The sequence below is a fragment of the Netta rufina genome (assembly GCF_964035555.1).
Source record: "Netta rufina genome assembly, chromosome: 10".
Lineage (NCBI taxonomy): Eukaryota > Metazoa > Chordata > Aves > Anseriformes > Anatidae > Netta > Netta rufina.
The window spans coordinates 17,120,900-17,147,992 of record NC_140133.1 but is presented as its reverse complement, the minus strand read 5'-3'; the positions used below and the strand labels follow the sequence as shown (position 1 = coordinate 17,147,992).

General features: G+C 42.4%; 1 protein-coding gene across 1 annotated transcript; it reads right to left on the bottom strand.

Annotated features, from left to right (window-relative positions):
- Positions 1–19,044: 19,044 nt before the first annotated feature.
- KBTBD8 (kelch repeat and BTB domain containing 8) lies at positions 19,045–26,319 on the bottom strand. The gene is made up of 4 exons (XM_084292552.1): positions 26,236–26,319; positions 24,096–24,306; positions 22,344–23,458; positions 19,045–19,650 (listed from the first exon to the last, which is right to left on the bottom strand). Exons 1-4 carry the CDS (start codon positions 26,249–26,251, stop codon positions 19,187–19,189), a joined length of 1,806 nt encoding a protein of 601 aa, XP_084148678.1. The 5' UTR covers positions 26,252–26,319; the 3' UTR covers positions 19,045–19,186.
- Positions 26,320–27,093: the final 774 nt, after the last annotated feature.

Below are 27,093 nucleotides of genomic sequence, written 5' to 3'. Positions count from 1 at the left end.
AGGGCTGGGCTATGATTTGGGCAGATTTGTGTGCCTGCCTGGGCTTCCCCAAGGACATGGAGAGACAGAGCTCGCTGATCCCATGTGGTGCTCCGTCTCACTTCAGCACCACAAACTGCTATATCCGAAATAACAAGATTTTAATAGTTACCCCTTTGGGTTCAGGTGCAAACACACCAATCTGTAATGAAGCAAGAAAGGTCTCCTTTCCTCCCTATTTCAATCCACCCTCCAATGCTCCCCAAACAGCCTGTGTTACCAGAATTCCCATTTTTATCCATAGGCAATTAGGCAATAACAGAGAGGGGGAAGGAATCGGTGCCTTGCTCAGTAATTTGCCCGGTGCAGTTAATCTACAGCTTTAAAGACCTCTTTACAGCACATCCATAAGATGTTTTATTACTACTATTTCTTCCTTCCTATAAAACTGAGTAAACTTAAAAAGAGCAGGAGACCTTGACTCATGGGTGCAGGGCCACAGCACGATGAGCTGGCGAATTTTGTCCTGGTGCAGCCCAGAGTCACTTTATGAGCTGCAGACACCCTTACAGCAAGCTTTTACAATGCAGCCCTGAAAATACAAATTCTGCCATTGCAGGGCACGATGGAAGTCTCCCCAGCATGAAAATCCCTGTCCGCAGCTGAATAAGGCAACAGCGAATGGGACAGGATGGTTTTCTCCCGTTTTCCTACAGAGGGTTTGGGATTCCCGGAGTTTTTCTAATCAAGTTTTAGTGGCTGGTTTCTGTCTTCTGCCAAAAATGAAAACATGTGAGCACATATAAACCACCACACCCAAGACAGAAGAAAGGCACATCCTTAGCACTGTGCTATGTGCTGATGGGAAACCCCTGGAGCAGAGGGACGCAGGATCAGGTACAACACTGCAAATGGGAGAGTTTCCTTCTGCAGAAACATTAAATTTGATGTAATTTAAGGCATTTCCTCTGCAGCAAGCACTGGCACGTCACCCTCTGGGTAAACATTAACACAAATTGGTTGCAAACACAAAACGGGAGGAGGAAACCAGTTGCAGCAGGAGTTATTGGGGGGACAAATGATTTCTAAAGACACCTGAAAACCATCTGCACAGGTGTTGCTGCTCTGACGAGATGCTCACAAGCAGAACATGACCATCTGAGGGCAGAGGGAGAGTTTCTTCCAAGAAAAAGCCTGACAGCAGAAATCCTGGGCTCGCTAGGTCAAAAAGGACTTGCTAGTAATGTGGGGAGATGTGGGGCAGCTGCTTATGTGTGTGCCCCTCCTGTGGGAAAGAGCACAGCCCCCAGGGCCGGGCTCCACTCACCCATCCATGGCAATCAGATGCTTCCTGGAGGGCAGGATTTTTAATTTGTTGGCAAGCAGCAAGAAAATTCATTAAAATTGCAAAATACCTTTTCAACAAACTCATTTCCCTATCACAACCCTCCATGTAAATAAGTGGCTGCTATTGTTTCCCCAGCACTACGCTCCTGGGGCAAGAAGAGGAGCAAATGGGGAAAGGGGCTGGGGATGTGTCAGAGGCTGAACCTGCTCTCAAAAGGGTCCATCTTCCACTCCTTGCAAAGCTTTCCATGGCAGTCCCCATAGATACTTTACATCTGGATTTTTATAAGCAAATATCCTTCATTTATTGAAGCCTAAGGCTTGATAAATAAGATTCTTTAAAATGTAAGGACACAAAAATAAAAAGACAAAAATAGAAGTGACGAGTCTTGACAGTCTCAGTGATTTTCTTTTACCAACAATAAATAATAATAAAAAAGGGGGAAAAAAAAAACCTGGACTCCCCTGAGAATGGAAAGCATTTATTTTTATTCTCGGTGGGCCACTTTGGTATTAGGAAAGAATTTTATCTGAATCCTTCTACACACAGCATTTTATTGCAGCTGAAGGTAGGAGCTACAGCTCTGTAACCCCAACAGTGTTTTTCCTTCACTGAGCCTTTGAAAGTCAATTAAAGGCTTTACAAATTGTTTCCACATTAAGAAAAAGAAAAAAAAAAAATCTGTCCCTAGCTCTGCTGCACCACAACAGCATTGGGTAAAGTGAGCAGCTAAAGATGTAATGGCACTTCTTCCAAATGTCTGCGGTACCCATTGCCACAGCGTGGCTGTTTCTCAAAATATTTTCTCATTTTCTATTCTCTCATAAAATGTATCAGCAGCAAAGTCCAATCTGTGACTGAGGCTGAAATTACCTCTCATTTATGAATGAGATTATACGCAGTTTTGTTCACAAAACCTAAGGGCCCTGCTCAGTGACCCAGGATGCAATACCGGTACTTTTGCAATTTGTCTTAGGAAAGAAATAGCCCAGCCCTCTAAAAATAGCCACGTGCATTTATTTTCATAATAATATTATTTTTTCTAAGGGATCAGTCCATACTAATATAGATTACTATTTAGGAAAAGGTTTGAATTCAGCAAAATTCTCTACTCTCAGCCCCACCCAAATGCAGTGACAAAATTCAAGCCTGAGGACGGATGAGTGCTTCCCTCCCAGGTAAGCACAGACTGACTGGCCTCTGCTCACCACTGGGCTGACACAACACATTCCTCAAAGTTTAGCCACCAGACCTTCAGCATTCAGGGATTTACTGCTAATATTGTCGTGCTCAAGGTATTAATTAAAGGGAACCTCACTCTGCCCAGTGGTTCCCACATACAGATGCAGCAGCACCGCAGCCAGTCCCTGTCCCTTTGCTATGGCTATTTTGAGGACGCCTTTGAATCCCAGGCAGCCTCTCTGGGATGGTGTGAGATGTTCGTCTGTCTGTGGGCACAGTCCTCAGCCCCACGCATCCCTGCACCCAGCAGTGGGGTGACACCATGTGGGGATGAGGGATTTCTGTGCTGCTGGAAGCTGCCGAGGCAGCTGGCAGAGCCTCGTGCCTCCGATTTGCACCTGGTGATGTTTTACAAGGGGACCAAGGGAGGTCAAAACAGAAAGTTATGAAACGTCAAACTTGTTTTTTGGCTAAGCTGTGGTATTAATAGCACTGCAGAGGCCAGGCGGGCAGAGGAATTCAAACAGCAGTGAAACCCTTGAATGTCTCCAGCTCTGCATCGCGCCATCCAGCCAGCCAGGTACGTGAAGCACCGCTGCTGGAAGTGCTGGTTTCCCTGAGACCAAAACACAAAGCCAGCAGCAGCACCACTTCTTCTGCTTTTCCCCTGTTGCAGGGGTTTAATCAGTAGCCCAAACAGGAACAGTTGTGTTGGTAAGAAGATGGCTACAATTAATTTAAATCTAATAATTGGAATGTTTTCACTCGGGAATTAAAGCAAATTATTCCTTTGCTATTGCATCTTCATCTCATTTACATCTTAATCCCAGTAGGGCCTTGCTCTGTTATATTTGGAAAATGACTGCATAGGAAGGGAAAAACAACAGAGCTGAAGGACCCGAAGACACACAGAGAGTTCAGCTATTAACTTGAATAGCAGATGTCTGGCTACGCCAAGCCCTGAATGGCCAAAAATTAGCACAGATACCATGTTTTTCTCAAACATCACTAAAAGCCAAGCGGGTGGCATTTCAAATTGTGCACACAAACACAGGCAAACAAACAGCTGGGGTGGAAGGTCATGTTGGAGGTGCAATTACACTTTACCCAGAGCAGCACGTCACTCTCATTTGTACCGAAAGCAATGGGGAATTCACTGAAGGACATGGTGTGCAGCAGGATCCTCTGCGCTCCCACCTGCAACTCTCCCTAAGTATCTGTGGCATAGCTGGGGCCAGAAGACCACCGCTACTCCCAGCCCACCTCCAAGGCTGTCTTGCTACAAATAAACGCTTGGGTCTTTAGCAATAGGACAGAAGGGCAAGTAACACCTCAACAAGGTGGAGAGCTTCAGATCTCATTAAACTCTCCTGATGTCTGGGAGATGAGAGATTTTACAGGGGCACCAAGAAGAGCAGCTCCCTCTTTGAAAGAGCAGAAAGCTGGCACTGTGCAGTGGTGCCCAAGTGTGAATTGAGGGTCAGGAGCTCCTCAGCTTGGGCACAGGGGGACATCACACTGGTCTGTAGGTAGTCCCTGGGACACTATTGTTTGCAGATCATAGAACTCTAAGCCATTACATAACAAAGGTGTTTTCCCCCCAGAGTTAACCCGCCCTTACCCAAGTATTCAAGGCCTTGGAGTCAGTAAAACATGCAGAAAAACTGTCCCAAAGAGGCAGATGGAAGTTTGTGTTGTGTTTTGTTGTTGTTGTTGTTCCAGCATAGAAAATTGTTGTGATGAGAGACTGCAACTGCTTGAGGGTTCCTGCTCTTCCATGGATTCCCCCAATAAACCTCCCTCTGGGACTGCAGTGCCCTGAGAGCTGCAACCCCTTGGCTTCACAGAAGTAGGGCACTTTTGGCTTGCTTCGAGGACAAGGATGAAGCCAGCAGAAGTCAGGCTCGCTGTGACCACACAGCTCTCATCACCCCTGAGGCTGACAGACACTGCAAGGGAGCAGGGGGAAGCAGGACTGCAGGGTAAATCCTGCAGCCATTATGCACATAACCAGCTCCTCTGCGTGGGGCGGAGGACACCCAGCCTGATCCTGCTACATTTCAGTTGAATACTTTGGTATGGAAACAAGAAACAGAATCAATGGAAAGGAGTATTCATGCACCAGGTAGTGTGGGCAGCTGCGTACAACATCCCTGCAATGCATCAGCCCTCTGTGCCCTTAGCACAGGGTGATGCAACACGCAGTATTTCTGTAGGTAAACTCAGCAGCGCTCCTGAGCCTGCATTTCCCCTGTTTCTTTGCCCTTCTGGCTGACCGTTGTCCAGCAGATCGAGCACGATGCTTTAGTATTAACTTTCAAGGTCTTACACAGATTGTTCTCTAGGAGCTTGTTGAACTTTTGACACTGTATGTCCATTCTGCCCTGTGAGATCAAAGAGAGGAGACTTTTGGTCCAAGCACAGTGTTTACTCAAGCTTGCTGTAATCCTGGCTTTGCAGACCAACCTTCCCAAGAGCCCCCCAGTTGCCACAGGCACGACCCCTTGTAAGGCAGGCTTCACAGATGCACTCATTACTTGGGTCATATTTATAGGACACTCCATCACTTAACAGTCCCAGAGACCTTTGGGAAACCAAGCGTTTACAGACACACAATTCATTTCTAAAATTTCATTCACTTCTCAGCCTCCTTTCCTAAATATCATGCTGGGGGCTGAAATTTTCCAGGCTTCTAGCACTATGGATTAGCAAATCAAAATTTTCAGCTGACAAGTGAAATCCTGGCTCCACTAAAGGTGATGGCAAAGTGCCTATGGAATTCAGTGCAGACAAAATTTCACCCAGAAGGAATATCCAACATTTTTTGAAGCTTTCTTTTTTTTTTTTTTTTTTTTAATTGCTCTAGTGCTAAGAAACTTACACTCCCCTACAGTACTACTTGGTATATAGTTAGCTGTAGCATTTCTGAACATTGTAAAACTAAAGTTGTGGTTTGAAGGCATAATTCCCCCTGAAGGCATCCCCTGGGTACCCTCAACCTCCCTGGCAAGTCTTGCTGGTGTTTTCCTCCTCCCTCAAACAAGGAGTACAGCTTCACTGGATGCTGCAGGATCACTCTAGATTTATGCTGGTGTGTGAAAGGAAGATCAAATTGAGTATTCAATTACTTATGCATTCAAAGATATTTATTTTCTGAGATGAAACTACTAAATCTGTTATTATTACCATTCCCTCCTCTATGATAATTAAGCATGATGCTGCTGTCAGATCTATGGAGATGTCAACACCATTTACAGGAAACAACTTCTGAAAGATGAGAACATGATGAGAAAATGTTTAGAATTATTAATCATTTGCAAGAACAGAGTAGATAATTGATCTTCCTTAATTCTAGAAAAGTCTATAATCTTTATACAGACATTTTTCGTGAGACTTTCTTTTTTTTCCCAATATATATTATTTTGGTAGTTCATTTTTAAAACCCAGATGCTACAGTGATTTTAAAACTAAGAGAGGCTCAAAGCAACAACTACTGCACCATAAGACAGAGCCCTGTCAAGGAAAATTGCCCTTATGGCAGTCAGCACAGGCCTAGTGCCTATGAAAATGCCAGGAGAGGTACCGTAAGACCCCCCATCAGCAGTGAGTTCTTAACCTGAAGGCTGCGTGATGGCAAATGTAATGCTGAAAAGGAGAAGTCATCTTGATTCTGCCAGTCAGGACAACGTCTTGTATTTCCTTGCTAATGCTGACATCTCCCTGCTGTTACCTCTGACATCTGGAAACATCAGGAACTTGTGCATGTGGCTGCAGCTTCTAGTGATAGCTCTGCAGCAATAGGGTGTCAAAAGCATCAGTATTCGAAGATCAAGATGAAAACCTCAAGTTTTATGCTGTAGCGGCTGCTTCCCCCATCAGGATCACTCACTCCAGTCCCTATGCTTTATTCTCCCCTGCATCTTCATCAGGTTGTTGAAGATAGCTCAGAGAATGGGGAGGGGGAGACAAAAATGTCATTTGGTCTGAGACATCCCTAAAGGTGTTCAGTTTCAGACATCCAGATCTCAGAAGGCACTGAGCAGCCATCCCGAGGAAATCAGGCCTGTAGCAGCCATGCACAGCCTGAATCCCTAACATGAACCTTTCCAGCCTTTTGTTCGGCGTTTCATTTTACTCTGCTGACATGAAACCACAACAGACACAGTGGTTACAGAATATGCACTCATTGTTTCAAAGGAAAATACATGCTCATTAGACCTGCTGATTTAATAGCCCTGGAAGCGAGCTTCCATCCTTCTGAGACTGTAGTCCCAAGGCCCTGGTGAAGCCTTCTCACTGCCTCTGAGGCCATTTCACACAGCAGCTTTTTTTATCACTATGCGGAGCTCCTTCCTGAGTTACTGAGGTGCTGGGTGTGTGCTGGTGTGGCTATCTTATGTTCTTGGTGTTAATCCTTTTACATTAAACCCTTGCAACACAAGCTAAGAATGAAGGCTCTGCTAAGGGCCAGGCAGTAACTCCTGACAGCTGCACCTCACAAAGCACCAGCAACCTAAAAACAAGACGGTAATCTACTAACCATTAATAGCAAGATACACACCAGCTGCTGAGATCAAAGTGGCAGGATGATACCTGACATCAGTATCTAAGGCAAGCATCCCTCTGAGCACATCCACTCAGTGATTTCATTACGAGGACAAGCAACACCTTCCTTGGAGCTTTGCATAACAGCGATGTTTGCCGCCAAGGGACAAGCACTCAGTGAACAATTTAACCTGAAGTGACCAGGGAACACATTTGTCCTTTCAGAGAGATTCTCCAGACAGAAATCTAAAACTTTGTCCCTTAAAAATTCACAGCAAAAATTTGGCAACAGAATTAGGTAATATTTAAAGACACATTTACATACTAACTCAACATCTACATGCATGTATGCTATGCCTGTTCACCAGCTGAGTTTTAGGTTTCAAGCTTCCAATATCATCCGTACAACAATGAGTGCCAGAAACATGTTTTTTTTATTTCAAAAAGAAAGCCAAGAAGAGGAGCAGGACAAAAGCTGTAATGCTGAATATGCTGAAATAACTGTCTAGGTTTAAAATAATTCCCCTGTGGCCAAGCTCCAAGGCAAACACATCAAGATTTCTGATGAAATAACAAAAACTGATGACATCGTATATGTTATCGATAAAATATCCAGCAGTGCTGGTTTTCTCTGTTTTGCCAATGCACAACATCAGAAAACAGAAAGCCAATTTTCAGGTTAGATCTTTCCAAGAACTTTCTCAAAGAAATATGTTCTCTCCTCCCCTTTTGGTGTGGAGCTCTGACCTCCTCTGATACAAAGAAAGATGAGGTCTTGCTTCACTTACCTCCTCCGTAGGTGGTAGCACACATGATGGAAGTTATCCAGGCAATCTGGCTGTAGGAGATGCTGTAAACAGCCTGAAGCTCTTTAAAGTAGATTGTGAAAGCTTTAGGAAAGGTGTATGCAAACCCAACCGAGATGGAGGCCCCGAACACCACTGCCCAGCCCCATCCTCCGTCGGGGGGGATGTAGCCCAGGTCCGAGGGGAGTGGAGGAGACATGGTCAATCCAGACCTCAGAGCAAAAACCACTTCCCAGTGTCCTGCAGAGCAAAACACATGCGCGTTTTACAGAATGTGCACATCATACAGCCAGGCATCATCTTATTTAATAGTACAATTATTCAGTAGTACAGAGAAACACTCACTCTTCAAACCTTTATATTTTGCTGGTTATTACAAGTTTTACTGTGCAATTCTAACACAGTCAAAATCACCCTTCCCTCTTCAACAGCCTTGCCCAGCCCTTCCACCTGTATTTTAAATACATGCCCTCAGAAGATTCCGACACCTTCTGTGCTGAGGGACAGGCCCCATTTTATCGAAGTGAATGCCTGCCCCCCACCCAGCCAGCAGCTTGGTGTCTCACCTCAGGGTTGGCTCCTGGAGGTTGATCCTTGCTCAGATGCTCAGCCCGTCCCTCGGAGAGAAGGAGATGCCACACTCATGCCGTTTTCAGGGTAAAGGCTCCATTGCTCATTTTTCAGATGTGGGTGGAAAAGCTCAATTTCAGGTTACCCCTGCTTAAAAGAAGTCCCATAATGTGAGCAGCAGGTGATCAGCCCCACAGTGCAGCCAGCTCCCCTGTCCTGTACTGGGATGGGGCTTTCTCAGCCACTTGTTTTCCCCAAGCCAACAAGCAAACTGAGAGCAACTGCTTGCAAAGCGGCTGAAGTTCCTTCCTACATTGGGGCAGCAATTCCACTCATGCCTGGCTCCTGCCAGGTTAGCAGATTATGCTCAGGAGCAACACGGATCAAAGACGGCATTCACTCATTTGCATTCTTCCCATATTCCCTAGCCACTAAAATAAAATTAAAAAAAAAAAAAGTTAAAAGAAACAAACAAACAAAAAAAAAAAAAAAAAAAACATTATATGCACCTCTGGAGTTAATCTACAAATCTATTCATCTATTCTCAAGGCCCAAAACATCAAACCAGAGGGGAGAGGAGCAGCTCCCATTGCAAACGGTGCTGGGGAATGCATCTGCATCTTTGTGGACAGAAAGGTGGATTTTTGTCCTCAAAGGAAAGGCCTTTATCTACTGCAAACTTGGAAGCAGGAGAAGCTGGTAGGAAAGGGCATGAACAGAGCTAATGGGAAGGAGCAGACACAGGTATCAGCTGGACACATTCTACTGAACCTCAGAGGTAGCAGTCAGCTCACTGGGAAGGCAGGCACATTTGTTTGTCTTGGAAAAAAAATACTCAGGGAAAATCCCATGTAATTTGCATCTATTTGAGAGTCCTTCACTTCTTGACAACATTGGATTCAAACTGTTAGTAGGAGTACCCGATTGGAACAGTAAGGGAAAAAAAATATTTTAAGCTGATGATATGTCTACAGACAAATTCCTGAATTCATGCCTTCTATCCTTTACTTTTACAGCTGTCAGGCCATAACACTAATATGGGGGCTTCACGCTGCAGGCTTCGTGCTCCCCCTATGCCTGGACAACCAGTGCGCACTCAATAGGCAGACACGTTTCTCCTTGTCTGCCTCAGTGGCATGCCGAGGAACCCCCAGATCATGACTTGAAAATATAGAATTAGGAGAAGCAGCTGAAAGCCAGTCCAACCATGATGTATAAATACAATGAAATCTGGTTCGTAAATTCTCAGCTTGCCCTACGTGTTTATTTGCTGCTCTTCTCATCGAAACATTGTCCTAGAGCCTCCTGCTTGTCGTTGTCACTAACTCACTAACCCAAGTTTATCCACCCTACACTGTTGGTCATTCCTGTTGCGACCAAAGGTCATGAAAGAAAAAACTGCCCTGAACAAGCAGAATGCCTCCTTGCTTTTGGATGAGATTTCCAGGTATTACAGGAAATACACGGATATGTTTAGGAAACCCTTTGTAAAATACTCTTCAATGAAGAGTATTTCATCCACTGAAAATTTTCATTCCCCCCAAAGATAATTGTTGATTTTTTTTCCATCATAACCTTTCTTCACTGTTCTTTTGATCAGGCTGAGACCGTTCAGCACCACTTACATTTGATCTAAGAGCATTTATTAAGGTCAGACTAGATGATCTTAGAGATCTTTTCCAATCTGAATGATGCTATGATTATTATTTATTTAAACCCACACTCAGCATTGCAAAAGCATCACTGCAGAGAGGTTATGCTGGGGAGGAATGACCACACGTCAGTCCTGTCCTCACCCTCACTACCAGGTGCTGTGGGCAAGAAGGACGCGTGGTCAGATCCAGTCTAACAGCACGGAGGGATTGCACTGCGCTTCACTGAGACCCACAGGAGGACTATCATTTACAGCCCAGAATCCTCACTGGCAGATGAAAGGCAGGTGTGGTAGAAATCCTCTTGCCTAATTCCCCTTCAAGTTAAAGCCAGTTTATTCCCTTGCATGCCTGGGATTATCACGGGTGCCCAGACCAACACTACTCCTGCTTGTGCTTTGAGGTGCCAAACACCTGCGAGTCTGGGGCTGGAGCTGGGCAGCCACAGGAGAGCTGTGCTGTGCCCCAGCTCCACAGATCTTGAAAATATGCAACAAGTTATTCTGATGCAGAACCTATTGTTTCCTGTAATCTTTTTTTTTTTTTTTTTTTTTTTTTCCTACATGAAAAATATTTTGCATTGTCTTTTCATTTTTTTTTTTTTTAACATCATTCTTGGGTGGGATTTTAGAAGGAAACTCATGTTAAGGAGTAATAGCGGTGCTGTTGGAATGACTGTCCATTGACAAGACATTTAAGAGATTTTATTACTTAAGAAATATGCATTTCATCATGCCATTTCTTTCACTTATGGTTATTCTACCCAATTTAAGCCATTCAAATATTGTTGAGGATATCAAGCTCCCAAAAATATTGACATATCCTAGAGGCTCTGAAATTAGACAAAATAGAATTGATTAAAGGGCGAGCACAGCAAGGACATGTTCCTAATTTAATATCATATTTGTTATTCACAGTCTACCAAAGTTCAGGATATGCAAAAATTCTCAGGCCCCTCAAATTCAAATCTTTTTTGGCAGTCATTTAAAAAGGTTGAGCCTGGGCTTTAAATATATTCTCAGGGATTAACAAGAAAGGTTATTTTTTATTACAACCAATTCATTCTGCTTGTAAAACTCTGACTAATTGTACACCACCTTTAGAAGTCTAACATTATGAATATATTTGTTCATTTAATTTCATTTTCTGTGTAATGGCAGATTTATTGAGAGGACATTTGCATAAAAACAGATTATGGTATCAAATTCATTGTCCAGCTTTCCTACATCAAGGTTAGCTCTTACAGAAAGCCAAAGGGAGGAACTGAAATTAAATCCAGCTATTATTATTAACTCATTCTTTCTTTAGGAATTGTTTCTGCAGGCTCTGCTCCTGCTCTCCTCCTGAGCGCTTCGCATACAGTGCAACATCTCACTGCCAGTCATGGCAATTTTAACCTTCTGGCTGAAGTTCTCTTGCATGACCCCAGGGTCACCTAAAATCCTGCGTCAGACTTATTTTGGTCAGTAAGGAACAAAGGAAGGGATTCATAGGCCACACTGACACTTGACAAAGGGTAAATTTCACCCTGGAGTGAGAGGAGGGGGTACGGAAAATTCCTGAATTTGTTACCAGTAAATCAAGCAGTGGAACTGGGCTGCTGAAAGAGCAATGTCCACAATGTGGCCACGCACTTTGCAGAGGTTTATGTAACCCAGTTTCAGTAGGAATGTTTCCATAAGACTTGCATTCCAAATCCCCATTTGGGGGATTTAAAACATTCCCCTGCCACGTTTATAATCCAAACAGAGCAGCGCACTACTTAGGTACAAGAAAAAACAGGAAAAAGCTGACCATAGGCAGGCCTGTGCAATGTTCTCATCCAATCTGAGGAGAAAACCCAGCAGAAAGGTAAACAAAGACAACAAGAAAAATGATTCATCCAAGCTGACTTTGCAAGTCAGCATCTGCTGGAGCCTGTATTTCCTGCCTCGTAGCCACATGCAGTCATGCATTTTGCATTGGCCCAACAAAAATACCTTCCCTACAAGGGCACAACGAAGGCCTAAAACCATGCACTAGCTCCTGGTTTACATTTATAAGAAAGGCTTCTACCAGCGCAGCCACAGCCAGCTGAGCTGTTCCTCTTACAAACACCTCCCATTTAGAAGGATTTTCTACCATCCAACAGTAAGAGCATGCCGAAAAGTCACCGAGGGTCAAAAGGCAGCAAGACATTCCTGGGAGAAGTTCACTCAGGGCTATTAAACAACGATAACACCTCTGGCGTTGCTGGTTGCAAATTACTGGAGACTGGGAACATCAAGAGCTTGCTCTGTTCTTGTTTCCCTCAGTAGCCACCAGTAACTCCCTGCCAGGGACAAAATTCCAGAATTCCAGTTGGACAGGGGTTGGTATGGTCTAGTTCCTCCTGCCTCACTGGTCACGTCTTATAACAGATATTAATTCATTTAGACTATTAGAACTAAGTAACTTCTGTGCTGCTAGACTTTTTCTTCCCAAAACGTGCTTTTTTCTTGCAGGTACCAGCTTGATAGCTCCCTTGGTTCTTACCCATTCTAGAATGGTGAACTCCTATGGGGAACTTATCATCCTAAATGTCTATGATAAACAGAACTAAGTAATTTCTAACAACTCATTCAACAAACACCACCTGCTCTTGTTCACAGGATACCTATGTAAACAGGCTCTCAGTTTGGTCATTCTTTTTTTAAAAACAGCAATGCCCAAATTGGAAATATTTTCTGCTGGTAGTTATTGGGCTGTGACTCTTTGCATGCGTTTCAGACACAACAGCAACTGTTCAAGTTACTTTTCAAAATCATTTTGGAAAATCTTGGTCAGTTCCATCAGCAGATGAGATGGACAAGAGAAACAGAAACTCTACTGTTTTGTCAGCCTACAAAAAGTTGCAATTTCAATAACTAATCAGATGGTTCCTTTGCCTTAGTACTTGCTCTCCACACATTAGTTTTTGATGGAAAACGTGGCCCATCTTTTATTTGTGTAGTTTAAATAAAAAACAAAAAGCAAATTTGCAGAGCAAACACAATTTAAGCATGTCACTTCATTTATTGGTTGTTAGAGGAAGTTAATTTGATGTTCATCAAATGCTCCTGCCCATTAACTTATTTCTCAGAATGTTTGAAGAAATCTGTTACAGAAGGAATATGGCCAGAATGAAACCAGAAGAATATGAAATAATACAAAACTTACTTGCAAATATTTTTCTGCACCCACCATCTCGATTTCGAATTAATCAAATTTAGAATAGAACACCGATAATCACATACAACGTAACACATACACAAAATCAGAAGTTGGCACAAACCAAGCATACAATTTGTACTTTCTTACATTAGAACTGCCCGTTGCCACCTTTCTGCGACAGTAACCGATCCGCAGACAGATCATGTGCAGGTCTAAGGAGACAGAGGGACACAAAGCGTTCCTTTAAATGGATATATTTGGTACTATTTTGGTTGATGTTTGACAGATATGTTTTCATTGCTGGTACTCAGTGACACTTCAAGATCTAAATAAGCACATACTGTCTTTTAACAGGTCAGACTCCACACTTTAGGGCCAGTAAGTGACGCTGTCAGGGCACACAGCCTCCTCTCCATGACCTGTTGTGGGGCTGTGTTGTGTGGGAAGGGGCAGCCTGCGGCCCATCTGTATAGACTTGCTTGCAGCATTGCTCTTTCTTCTCCAGGAATGCCTCACTTTTGCTCAGGTGATCTAAAGAGCAGATCATGCATGATCTAACCCACCTCCTTCGCTCCTCTTCGGGGAGATCACTACCTTCGATACCTTCTCTGCTCAAAGCTCATGGCACGCGGGAAGCTGCGTAGTCCTTCAAAACAAAATAAAAATAAAAATAAAATAATAATAATAAAAAACACCAAAACTAGTCTGGACAAGTGTTCTCCAAATGTAAACTTCTAGCATTATGTCATGAGGGAATGTACACGGGGTTTTGTACCTGTGCCTGATCAGGCCCAGGCTCTACTACTACACACAACTCATCTTCTGAGGTAGAACCTGTTTTAGGTTGTATTCAGAGGGCCAAACCTTTTAAAAATGTAACGGGTCTGCACAGCTTGTGCATGACATTAGGTTCTTAAAGAGGAATAAGATCCTACTGCAACCATTGGAAAGGGAAAGCTTTCAACAACACAACCCTATGCTTAAGAAAGTCTGCTGTGGAGAAATATGTTGTAAAAGGTTTGTTAGCTTTCCTTCTCCTGAAGTAACTTGTTAAACTGTAGCTTGATCACCCCAAGTTAGCTAAAGTTAATAGATAGCTGCCTCTTACAGTGGATATTTGCATTATCATTTGTACAGAAACACATAGATCAGCAGCAAGGCACACGGGACCTTACCCACATGTTAAAAGGGGAGGGATTCAAGCTCTGCTGGCCTCACTCTGCCCCCTTGTAGAGGCAGCGAGCAGACTACATGCTGCCAGCAGATAAGGAGAAGGCAACGCCTGGGTGTTTATTCCTTCATCTACTGCCTGCACAAGTGTCCTCCTGCAGGATACACCCCAAAGAAATGTGCATAAGTGTGCTTCTAGGGGCTGAACAGAAGGCTTTGGGGCTATGAAGAACCAGTGTGGATTCACAGAAGCGGATTGCCATGGAGCAAACCTGATGGATTATTTACGTAATGTCATTTTGTTCTGGGGCGTGAACATGTTTCATTCCTCCAGCAGATACTTCCAAAATAACTTGCTTTGGTTCCCTAAGAATGCCTGAAAGGAAAACCAGCACAGCTAAAAACGATCTGCCCCCTCCCACCCACTATAACACGTACATGTGCTTTACAACACATGCCAAGTGATAAGAGGCTTTTGCACACTAGGATATCTGGGGCACTTGAGGCAAATTCATTTATCCTTAAGCACGATAGCAGAAGAAAAGTTTGGGAATCAAAGACTATGGCTGAACTACTCCTACCCCAGTTTTGGCTCTGGTCCCTCTCCCTGGAGATTATAAACCAAGAGTGTCTTCCAGATATGACTTTTATGACTTGGCTGAAAATTTGCAGACATCTTCATGAACATGTTTTATAAGCCAGATAACAGCTACTACTTAACTCGCAAATACCCCGATGTCTTTTCAAAGGAGCCACGAACAGTGCTGCTAAGCAGCAGAACTATTCAGATATGTCTGAGGAGCAAGGCATTCTCTGAGGCTTCTGCTACAAGTGCTCAGTTCAGTTTATTTTCCCCCCTGCTTGAAAACAAAGTTATAAGGAGATAATTCTAATTAGCTTCTGCAGCTTTAGGTTTGTCCAAACTGTGGACCCCAAGTTAATTCAATTTGTCCTCAGGCAGCCGATGTAATTTGGCTATCTTTTTCTTGCAGTCGTGTTATTTTACTTTGACACAACTTTTTCCCTTGGGGATTAAGATGGAGGTCTTTTTTGTCCCCTCTTGCCAGCTTCAGCTCTTTCTTAACTTCTTTAAGTCCCAAGAGTTGATTACTTACTGGGGTGTTATTAAGCCCTAACACAGCACTAGGGAATATTTCTTTACAAGTCCTTCAAGCTTTGGACAGAACAAAGGTGCTCCAACCCAAGGGGACAGCAAACAGGAGAACTGAGTTTAGGATGCTTTTATCACATAAAAGGTGATGTCTCTTCCGACCTTAATGATTCTATGACTAGATTTGGTTGGATTTGGTTGTACTTTCATGCTGTGTCTGGAGTTTGCTAGTAAAATAGTAACTGAGAGTCCAAATTGTCCCCAGGTTGGAGTTCATAGTTGTAGTTACCTAATACTTGAATGGTAAAAGCATCCTAAAAAATAACAGAGTGCTATCACAGGGTTAATTTTCAGAAACTTACTAAAAATTATGCAATAGATTTATCACAATTGAGTGCAACCGGTTTTGTATTTCAACAATAGGTTTATTTTAAGAAACATAACATGACATTAAGTAAAAATGCAAAATTGTGCAATTATGGCAAAATGTTTAAAAATCCACACATTTGCCCTCATAGGACTACAGTACTTCTTACTAACATACCTGAGCACTGAATGTTGGATGCCATTTCTAAACAGCCTTACGAACAGGGAGCTCTTCAGTTTCTTGTAGAACATACAAACACTGCATGTTTGGTGCACCAAAATTGCTTTTAGTTAGCCTAAGTTTTACTGATAGAATCAAGTGGAAATTACAAAATGCTTCCTTCTAAAGTAATTAATAATTCTGAAAGAGATTCACGCTTATGTAAATCCTTACAATGCTAGAAATTAATTTAATAAAAGGGCAGTAAATGAACGCAGAAAAATACTAAGGGGGGAAAACGTACAGGTTACTGTTTAAATATTATCAGTACCTTTGGTGCAATTATTTCTTTTTCTGTGCTGTGCAAGTTTACTTAAGCTTGACTCTAAAGCGAAAACTTTACCAGGAATCTGACTTTCAGCAAAATGTAGAAGCATTTTAAGAATTGGCAAAATCTCACAGCTACGTTACTGTCTCAACAAACTCCTCATGCAAAAGATTCGGTATATTCTACTCCCACAGCAAGTTCCAGGATTTAGCTTTTTTTTAAAAAAAAAAAACAAAAACAAAACACATTACAGACTTGGATCACACCCTCAGTTTGAATGGTTAAACAGAATGGAGATCTTCGTACTTTAGTGCAGATAAACAAAATTAACAAACCTACTGCAGAATTAACCACAGCATATTGTACTTCTACACATCACATGACCAGTCAATTGCTAACTCAATTCTATTTCATAGTTTCAAGTAATATATTGAAATTTGTTCTACTAAATAAATATAGAAGATTGTCAAAAAGCAGCAAGAAGTCTTGTAAATATTCAACCAAGCTTAAACAAAAAAAAAAAGAAAGAAAAAGTTACATAACACTTTGCAAAAGAATGGTTTTACACACAAATGCAACACTGTTAGGGAGGGTGCTTCAGAAAGCTTGCAGCTAGAGGCCTACAACAGCGCAAAGAGCTAGCCAAGGACTAAGGATAACTTGAAAAATGAAATTAGTTGAACTTAAAAAAAAAAAAAAAAAAAAAAAAAAGCTCTTATTCTTGGCTATGAATATATATAAAACAGTATCCAGAAGAAAACTAAACAAAGAAACACACCTCAACACTGGTGTACAATGCAGCCTTAGCAAGTATTGTTGACTTCAACTTTACTTCGGAAAAAAAATAAATCAGGCGCTCGCATTTGAAAGAAGCAGTTTGGTAAATCTCTGGAAGATGAGGTATGTAATGCAAAGAGGCTTTTTTTTTTTTTCCTTTTCATTTCACAGTTTTGTTGTTGTTTTGTTTTTGCCTTTCTAACATTTTGTGCAAGAATTAAGAAACAGAACCAGGCAAGTATTTCTGTAAATCAAAGGTTCCATTTGGGAACAGACAAACCACATGGCAAATGAACATTGTCCAAATCCTCAGCCATGCCAGGGGGATAAACATTAATGAGCTAAATATTTGGCTTACTCAAATATCAGCTGCTAAGCCAGATAATGGTAAGAACTTACAGCCAGCAGTGGCCACTGCCATTTCAAGTTAACTGGTTTACCGCGGTCAATTTGAGAAAATAGGAAAGAGTAAGATAACGCACACCTCTAGCTCTGGAAAAATTAGACCTGTAGCAAATCAAACCTGGCAAAGTATAGCCAATAAGTTTTAGGATTTCTCTTTTCCCTTTTACATCCAGTTTTCAACTACTGAAGTAGAGGCCGAACTCTGTAATTATTTACTTCTGCAAAAGTAAGGTAAATGTTTAATACATAGAGAAAAGTGTTGCAATATATTGAATCCCTATTCTAAATTAGCATCTAAGATTAAGCCATGGACACTTACTGTCAATTTCTCTTTAATACACTGGGTAACGAAGACAGCTCAGTAGTGCAAGTTTTCACATTATAGATCAGAATGAATTAGAAGGTATCTGAGGGCTTGATCACAGGAAGAAAAAGATGATGTGTAAAGTTAAGCCACACACTTTAAAGTTACTGGAGCACATGCTAACACTGCACATAGCACTGCACTTTAGTGGAGACAAAAGGAACACTCCACAAAAAAACTTCAATATTATTAAGGCCTTATCCTGTCACCATTCTGTGCAAGAATACCACTACAGTAAAAATGTTATGTTAAAAAAGACAATATGATGACAGAACAGGGCCTGAAAACAGACACACACTCCATGAAAAATAACAGGCTGTCTTAAACAAGTAGCATAAGGTTAGCCCATTTCAGACAAACAAGTATTAAAAATGTACTAGCACCATCAACTTTTGGGTTAAAGCCCTTTATGGGATGAAAATAGATTTTAAGCAGTGTTAAAAATGATTTTGTTTTTGTTTTTCTTGCAGCACTACACCTAAGTGGCAGAAAAAGAGGTGTTGGGATTTGTTTTCAATATCTTTAAGCTCAATTTTGACAAAAATCCACAGACGGAAGTGGTACAGCAAACTGAACAGGCCTCCTTCCAGGGCAAAGGTATTCCATGTTCCAACTCTGGCTTGAGTTTTTCTCCCAAACTGTAGTGCACAAACATTACAAACATCTTAGAAGACTTCAAAAGCAGTACAAAAAAAAAAAAAAAGATCACTATGAATCAGGATCTACCATTCCTCTATGTAATTTCAATCTAAAATTAAAAAAAAAAAAAAACAAAAACACAACTTAGTGATATTGCCTCAAATTTTACCCGTATTTAAAAAAAGAGAAAAAAGAAAAGTCACTTCAAAACAGCTTGGACATCCTTAGCTACTAATGCTAGATTTTCTTCCACTGTAGTGCATAGTTATCCTGGCTCTTCCACTTAATTTGCTCTTACCACAAAAACACCCCTCAAGTATGACATGATTAAGTGTTTACCAGAAAAAAAATGCTGATAATTGCACTTTGTAACCTCCTTCTCATTTCCCAGGAAAATAATCAGTAAATATGAAACTGAACCAGTAATTCCCTCCCCAGACTGCAACCTTTAAAGAGCACCCATCCCCACATACAAAAAAAAAAAAAAAAAACAACCTATCTGTTTCAGCTTACAATAAATACTGAATTTCTTTGTTTTCTTTTAAGACATGTTTTCTCTAGCATCAGATTACCACTGAAAGCACTAAGGCCTGTTACTGAAAAAAAAAAATAATTAAATAACTTTCTGAAGACACTGCGGATACAATTTAGCAACAACACATTCAAAATGCCGGCCTAAATCCCAGAGCCTATCTGGAGTCTCGTATACTTTTTGCCATTGGTCGGTAACCTCATCGTACTGATAGAGCGAATTCTTCCTGCTGGTTCTGAAAACGTGTTCTTCAACAGTGACTTGAGTAGCTCTGACAAACAGGTGGAGTTTGTTTTTGAGGAGTACGAGTTTTATGTATGGATTAATGGATTGATCACACGGGAAGTCTTTTTTTCGAGTCCACTTATTCTGTTCAATGTCATAGGCCTCTACGGTAAACATACGTTGATGGTTTCCACAGGTTCCAGCTATGTAGTAGATGGAGTCATTGTACACAGTTGCCAAGCCTTGGATTCTAGGCACAGTCATTGGGGTCAAAAACCCCCAGTAATCCTTCTGAGGATCATAGCAGAGAAAAAATTCTCCTGCAAAGAGAGGAAAAATAAAACATAAAACTGATGCTTCATTTCCGTAACAGCAATTCCACCGCTACTAAGCTTTCAGTTATGGTCTTCCACACACAGAAACAGCCTACCAATTTCTAAAAGCCCTGATCTCATGACAAAAATCTATCACCATCTGCTTTCTTCAAAGTGCAAAAAATAAGTAAAAGCTACTTAGAGTTTCTAACCCAGCTGAGAGGAGTTTGAAGCACACCACAAATACTGTTTTACATGTTTCCCAGCTCTCCTTTACTACCTCTACACCATGCTTACGAGTTTGACTCAAAACCTTTCAAGATTCCAGTCTTCAAACATCCGATGTATTTGTTTTGTTCTTTAGTATCTTCACAAAATAAGCAGCATCTACAGACTGTAGAAAATCTTGGAATTCTGTGCTTGAAAGTTGTCAAATCTGAGCAAATAGCATATCTTCTACTACTCAGACTCTGAAGCCATTTGTATCACGTCCCTGGTTACACACTTGAGGTTGATTTGTTTAAAGGGATTTTAAACAATAGGTTGATTTGAAATTAAAAGGTTGATTTGTTTACAAGGATGCCAGGTGAAGACTCGCTTGAAGCTACTGATTCATCACTACTTTCGTGATCAGATAAGGCACCTCTTCAGCTGGGCGCACAGAGTAGTGCATGCAGACTGTAGACATCAAAGTGCAGATGCAAACTTGATAAAAAGAACATTGATAGAGCCCACCTTGTCTTTTATGAATCCCAGGGGGAAGAAAGAGTTAACATTTGCCAAATATTACCCTAATTCAACTTTTATATAAATTTCACATTGATATTTTTAAGAATTTAAACTATGCTGCAGTATAAGCAAGCACCTCAATTTTGACAAAAAAAAATACAGAAATTATAATAGAGTTAAAGGGTGGAATATAACTTAAGAAATTAAGTCTTAATGCATTTTTTGATTATTCATTTTGGTTCCCAGTATAATCTCCTATGACTGATGCTTGCACTCGTTTGTATTTTACAACTCCCATCAATTCTTGTGAGCTTTCTCTGTGAGAATTACTGAAAATTAACTTTTTTATACACTACTCGAGTGCAACCCAATCAAGGTTTTTATCTTCCACACTCAAATGGAGAATTTGATTATTTTCTGTGGCAAATTATTTAATTCGCTGTTTAACTCAATGTTTACTTAAATAAGCTACTTCATTGGGCTGTCATTAAAACCACTGAAACACAGAATAGCGCAGCTATGAGCTGTGAAAAACAAAATGCATTCTTATTCTATAACCTGTAATACCTCTATAAATGTTATCCACTTTTTAGCAGTTCTAAAAAACACTTGAAGAATGAACAAATATTCTGTTAAAGACTCCTCAGTGCTCCTCTTTAAGCTATCTAAAGCAGACAGTTGATCCAACAGGAAAGAAAGATTGAGAAAACTTATTTTAACGCAATTTAATTTAGAGCCACAACCAGTCAGATGTAATATGAAAGAAGAACAACACCTGAAGGTCTTGTGGAAGCCCTCTGACCTTCCTGAATGGCAGGGACTCAACAAGAAGTCAGGTTGACTTCTGATAAATAACAAGGAGTTTACAGTATTCCTCCTCATGTTTCTTTCCTGTGGTCCAGCTTTGCATGGAGATGGACCCAAAAGGAGGGGGGTTGGTAGAGATCCAAGACCCCAAATTCTGCAAGTGTTTGCACAGAAATGAGCCTAAAACAAAACTAAGATACTCCCTGTCCCAATCTTTCTTTCTGCTTCTTGGGACTCTTACCACAGCCAGTCTTGGCACTCTTAAGCAAGGACTCCTATGGAACTTGGGCACACAGAAATATGTATTGTATACAATCTCCACAAATCATATCATTTGTTCTTCCCTTTTTTATTTTATCCATTCCCATAACAATCCTTTTTAGAGTCCTAGAATATATAATTCCCAGTCTAAAATAACCAGAAGCATCTTTTTCATCACACCGCTTTCATGTGCACGTACATCTTGGTAATAAGTCATTGTCAACATACTTACTTTAATCTTTACAAGTTATTCTGATATAAATCTTAAATATGGAACTATCACTGCTGGTGCTAGAGCTGTGCTAAGTCATTAATTTAAGAATCAAGATGCAATAAACCAGTAAGTCTGATTATTTATTGGAAGATAGGATGGAAAGACAGTGTGAGCTAATTAGAAAAAGAGAAATCGTCTTCCTTAGTTGCCCAACTCTGCTTTTTGAAGTCAGCTAGGTAGAGAAGGAAGACCTACCGTGGCTAATCAATTTTTACAAGTCACCAAAAAAAGACAAGACACCAGGAGTTTTCACAGGTTCAGCTAAGTAAAATGCTAATTGCTTTTTCATGACAACAGCTGTTCTTCAACATTAGTGCATTTCACTCAGATAAAGAATACAGCATTTTCATTGTAAGATTTAGTGCTAAGTTGTTGACTTAGAACACCACCAAAACTGCCATTTGTGCAAGAAATCAGTACAACAACTTGATGACACATTCCCAAGACGTGAGAACTGAAGCAGCACCCTCACTGCCCTCCCTGGCTTTTCTCCCGCTCTGTTGTCCCAGGGCTCCCTTTAGATTTTCAGAAAGATTTGGGTTTTCTACGGCGCTTCTAAGAAGAGACAGCTGGCTTAAACCACCCCCACTTCCAACCAAACACCGCACAGTCAGTCAAGGCACCTTACCCTGTAAAACATAGATGTTATCCTTATATTCCACAGCACTATGAAACTCCATTGCTACCGGCATTGGACAGACAGCTGTCCAACAGTTCTCCCGGCTGTCATAACACTCCACAGACTTGAGAGAGTTTCGCCCGTCTCCTTCATAAACACGACCACCTATTGCATACAGTTTACCACAGCAATGAACCAATTTGCAGCCTATTCTGGCTCGCAACAAAGGAGCTTTCGGGATCCACCTATTGCCAGAGTGATCATACATCCAGAAATCACTCTCTGCTCTGTGGTCAATGGAGACCTCGCTGCTGCTTGGTCTGTAACCACCCGCAATATAAATATCGTTATCAGGAGATACAAGAATTCCAACCTCCCTCAAGTCATTTGGTGGCTTGCATAGTTTAAACACTCTCCCTGTGACCGAATCTAAACAAGGCACTGTTTGCTTCTTTCCTGAGTGTTTGTGGGCAGCATCAAAGCATATGATCATTTCAGAAGCAGTCATTCCAAGCCGTTGTGTATAGCCATTGGCACTATGTTGTCCCTTTTGTACACAGCTTTTGGCCATAGCCTGTGCAAACATGGGAGGGATTTTCTCTAAAAATGTCTCTTCCAACAGAGGCATACGGATGCATTTGGCAAATATTTCTGGAAGGTGCACTTCTCTCTTATTTTGTTCATGCTCAAACCACCTTATAATGCTGTCATAAACATGTTCTTCTTTGTCTACATTTAAATCATCACTGTCGAGTATACTTATGAGTTGGTCTTTTCTCAACTGAAGAAACTCTTGCTCTTTGGTGACACTCAGAAACTTTTTACGAATGTAGTCTTGTGATCTGTCTTTGAGTTCCTGATGACCATAGTGATCAGCAAAGATAAACACCCCAATGGAGTTCTGTGGGTCCAAATGACTGATCATGTATTTAGCACACTGGTCTTGTATGGAAGGGATCTGGAAGATACTAGCTGCAGTGAACAAAGCTTGAACGTTGGCCTCTGTCAGCATTACTCTGGAGGTATATGCATAGTTCAATACTAAATGCATTGACTCTGCTTCAACACCAACTATACGAACTTCTTTCTGGGTACTCTCTGTAAGGCCGCTAGTGAACATAGATCTACAAAAGAAAAATATTTAGCAGTTTATTTGTAATTACCATCTAGCTACAGGTCTAAGAAATCATATTGCACAGCTAATCCCAACGCGCCTGCCCTTATATCTGCACAAACGCATTTATCACTGATGTTACACTGCTCTGCTCGGGAGCCTAAATTTTAAATCTGTTTTGGACTTACTGAAACAAATACAGCAAGCTGGTATTTCTTGCTTAATTATCTCACTAATCCCATTTAAAAATTCATTCATTTTACAGGCAAAGCTCTTGATATATCCAAGACTTTGCATTCAACTTTCAAAGTGTTATTTCATATGCATATTCCAGCATGACGGAATATACGATTTTTAAAGGGAAACAAGTAGTTTAACTATACTGTTATTATATAAAGATACTTTTAATACTTGAGGGCTTTGTTTTAAAAATTGTATGAAATTTTGTCCAATAAAACTCTCCTTTGATAAATGGACACTGATAATTCCTTGACATTAAGAGAATAAAAACATTTGTTTACTAGATGTGCTATATCATCAATAGTTACATGGAATATTAGCACAGTTGTGTTATTTTTTATTGTCAGTTAATGAAAATAACTTATGATTCCACTTTTGGTCACCCCGAGAATAATGGACTCTTGTACCTGAAATAAGGACTGATTGCAGCAAGAACATTCCTATGACAGGAGAATGTTTTCCCGTGATCCACTTCCACCACGATATCTGTCAGTTGTCCTTCATCATACATGGTTTTAAGCTGTTGAAGAATACTGCAGGCATGGAAGGGGTCCATTCCACCGCTGACTGTGTTTGAAGAAGGAATTCCATTCAGTGTTTGTGAAAACTTACTTGGTTCTACAAAACAAAATTGAAACCGATTAAAAAAAAAAAAGAGAGAAAGCACGCCTGAACAAATGAGAGTTAGCACAAATTAATGTTCCGTACCTCCTCAGTACTGACATCCATCAACAGCGAATCTAACATTCCCATGAGCAAATAAAGATATAAGGGCATCTAAGGTTGTTCCCCTCCCGCCCTCCCTTCCCCAGTCTACCACGTAGGTTAACCTGTAAAATGTTATCCACTAGTTTTAAGAAAAATACCAAGTGTGTGTGAATGTTTTATTAGGTATCACTTGGGGAAAAGGTATCATGATGCTTGCTGAGTTGTGGAATGGGAAGAACAAAGAATGTAGAAGGGCAAACCAAGCCCACAAGCTAAGTCACCATTTCACAAGTCTGTACGCATGTGTTTAACTTTACACCGAAAAAGGAACTGGCTCCCTACTTCCACAAACGATGACTAATGGAGTAGACTCATGAAGAAACAGAAAATATGTCGAGCAACAAAGCTATTAGATAAATTCACATAAATAAATGTATGGCTACATGTCCTTCTTTACGACTAAAATGCAATTATCATTTAGAATTACTCAGGTGTGAAGGTACTTGCATATAACTGTGAAAACACACAAAGTGGAGCATAAGCTTCTATGGAACATGTGATACGCTGAATGAAGTAAATCCCAAAGTGAAAATTGAGCAATATCTCAAGCACAAAAATCTGTTTCGTAATAGCAACAAGATTTTTACGCAACAGCAACAAAGGAGAACTCAAAAGAAAAACATTAGGTGGTAAGAGCTGCAAGTCAGGTAATGTTGCTGACTGCAACACTGAATGCCTTAATTTTGGGCGACAGAAAGCACAAAAAACAAGCAATGAGCAACAGCGACTAGGAACGGGAGATTTAAGCTCTAACACACGGTGGCATAGAGCAGTTAGAGCTTCTCCTGCTCTGAACTCAGACGCAGCTTTCAGCACAGTCACAATTAGGTCAGTAGGGATCTGCTGTGGGGCACATTTTTCACAGCAGGCTTGGGGCCAAATATTGTCGGAGTCTCTTCAAATAACTGTTAGGAAAAGCCTTCAAAAAAAAAAAAAAAAGAAAAACCACCTTTCTTTCAAATAAAATAGTAAGGCAGGGTAAAATTTACAACAGGGGGATGATCAAAGTAACTCAGCTCCAGCATTCAAAACTCGCTGATTGCGAGGGAAGAGGAGAATTTGTACTCATACTTTTTTTCAGAAACACATGTTAGTTGCTAGTGAGGAAGTTCCAAGGAAATAAAATACTTTGATACTTGGATGCCAAGCTTTCCTACCTAGCCGAGCCTTGACGTACACTGAAAGTGTGATGCAGCTACCATTGCAGAAGAGTTTTGTTTACTTCCTAACATTGAAAAGGTCCAAAATATGTCTCCTCCGGCCCTGCCTGCTGCACATGCAGCCAAGCCACCTTCCAGCACCAACAGCACCCCCCAGGCCCCGACGCTCGCCCCCAAACCCCAGCCCTTCCACTCACCAGGCTCCCCCCTGGGGAACCCAGCTGCTCCCTCTCCCCACCTCCCTTCCCAATGTTTTATCACCCCTCAGGACCTTACCTCAGCCCTCCCCACCCCCCCCACAACTCCCCACGTCCATTTACTTCCATGACACCCTCAAAACCCAAACCCCAAAACCCAAACCCCCTCGGGGGGGGGGGGGGGGGGTGTCTACAGAACCTCCCCCTTCCCCCCCAACCTTCTACCCTCCCCCACCTCCCCCCCTGCCCTCCCTCAACCCCCCCCTCCCCCTATCCCCCCCCACACCCCCATTTTCCCCCCCTCACCCCATTTCCCCCCCCTTTTCCCCCCCACCTCCCCCCTTACCCCCCCCCATGCCCCTCCCCGCCCCTCATCCCGCCCCGTACCCCCCCCCCCAGCCCCCTCCCCACGCAGCCCCCACCTCCTAGCGCTGCCATCCTCGGGGCCCCAGCTCCGGCAGCGGGAGGGGGGCGGCCCGCGAGGAAATGTCACCTGCGCCGCTTCCTCCGCGCCGCTTCCTCCCCGCCGCCCTGCCCGCCGCGGAAGCCAACCCCGCGCCGCCGCACCCCCCAACCTGGGCCGCGCCGATTGGCCGGCGCCCCCGCGGCACGCTGGGAAATGTAGTCCGTGGGGACCAGAAGGGAGGCTCTCCGCTCCTCGGGGCGCGTGGCGCGCTGGGAGATGTAGTTCCGCCCCGGCGCGCATGCGCGGGAGGAGTCGTTTTCGGGATGGGGAGGGGAGGAGGGGGTGTGGTCTCGGCTCGTCGCCTAGCAACGGGGAGGCGGGAAGCGCGGGGCGGGGCCGCCATTTTGGGGCCCTCAGGCGCCGTGCTGAGGGAGGGCGTCGGGGCTCTGTGAGGGGAGCCCCGCAGAAATGGCCCGTCCGTGTACATAAATCCCTTGCAAACGCTGCTTTGTGCTGCTTCTGTCCTTCCTGCCGTTCTTGGAACAGCTCCCTGAGTCCCCAAGGGAGAGGAAAGCTGGCCCCCAGCAGGCCGGGGTCGTTGGCCGCCATGGGCACCGCTGGAAAAGCGGCAAGGAAAGGAGAAACCCGGCCTTACTGGTGCCACAGGGCAGGGCAGTATCACGAGCACAAGGCCCAGAGCTTTTTAGGGCTTTAATCAGGAACGTAATTGGTCTGCAAGCTCATCATGACAGCAGCCTTTTTTATTATTACTTATTTTCCCTGTATTTGTGCCCCCAGTGTGCTAAACCCAGGCAGATCAGCTGTGCTAATCCCGTGGAAAGAGCAGCTGGATGGCTCCGGCCGACAAGCAACC

What these genes read in the sequence shown, in the direction of transcription:
- KBTBD8 (XM_084292552.1), bottom strand. An exon ending in GCAATCAGTCCTTATTTCAG is followed by an intron (nt 23,459 to 24,095) that starts GTACAAGAGTCC and finishes TTTCTTTTGTAG; the next exon opens with ATCTATGTTCACTAGCGGCC. An exon ending in TAACATCTATGTTTTACAGG is followed by an intron (nt 19,651 to 22,343) that starts GTAAGGTGCCTT and finishes CTCTCTTTGCAG; the next exon opens with GAGAATTTTTTCTCTGCTAT.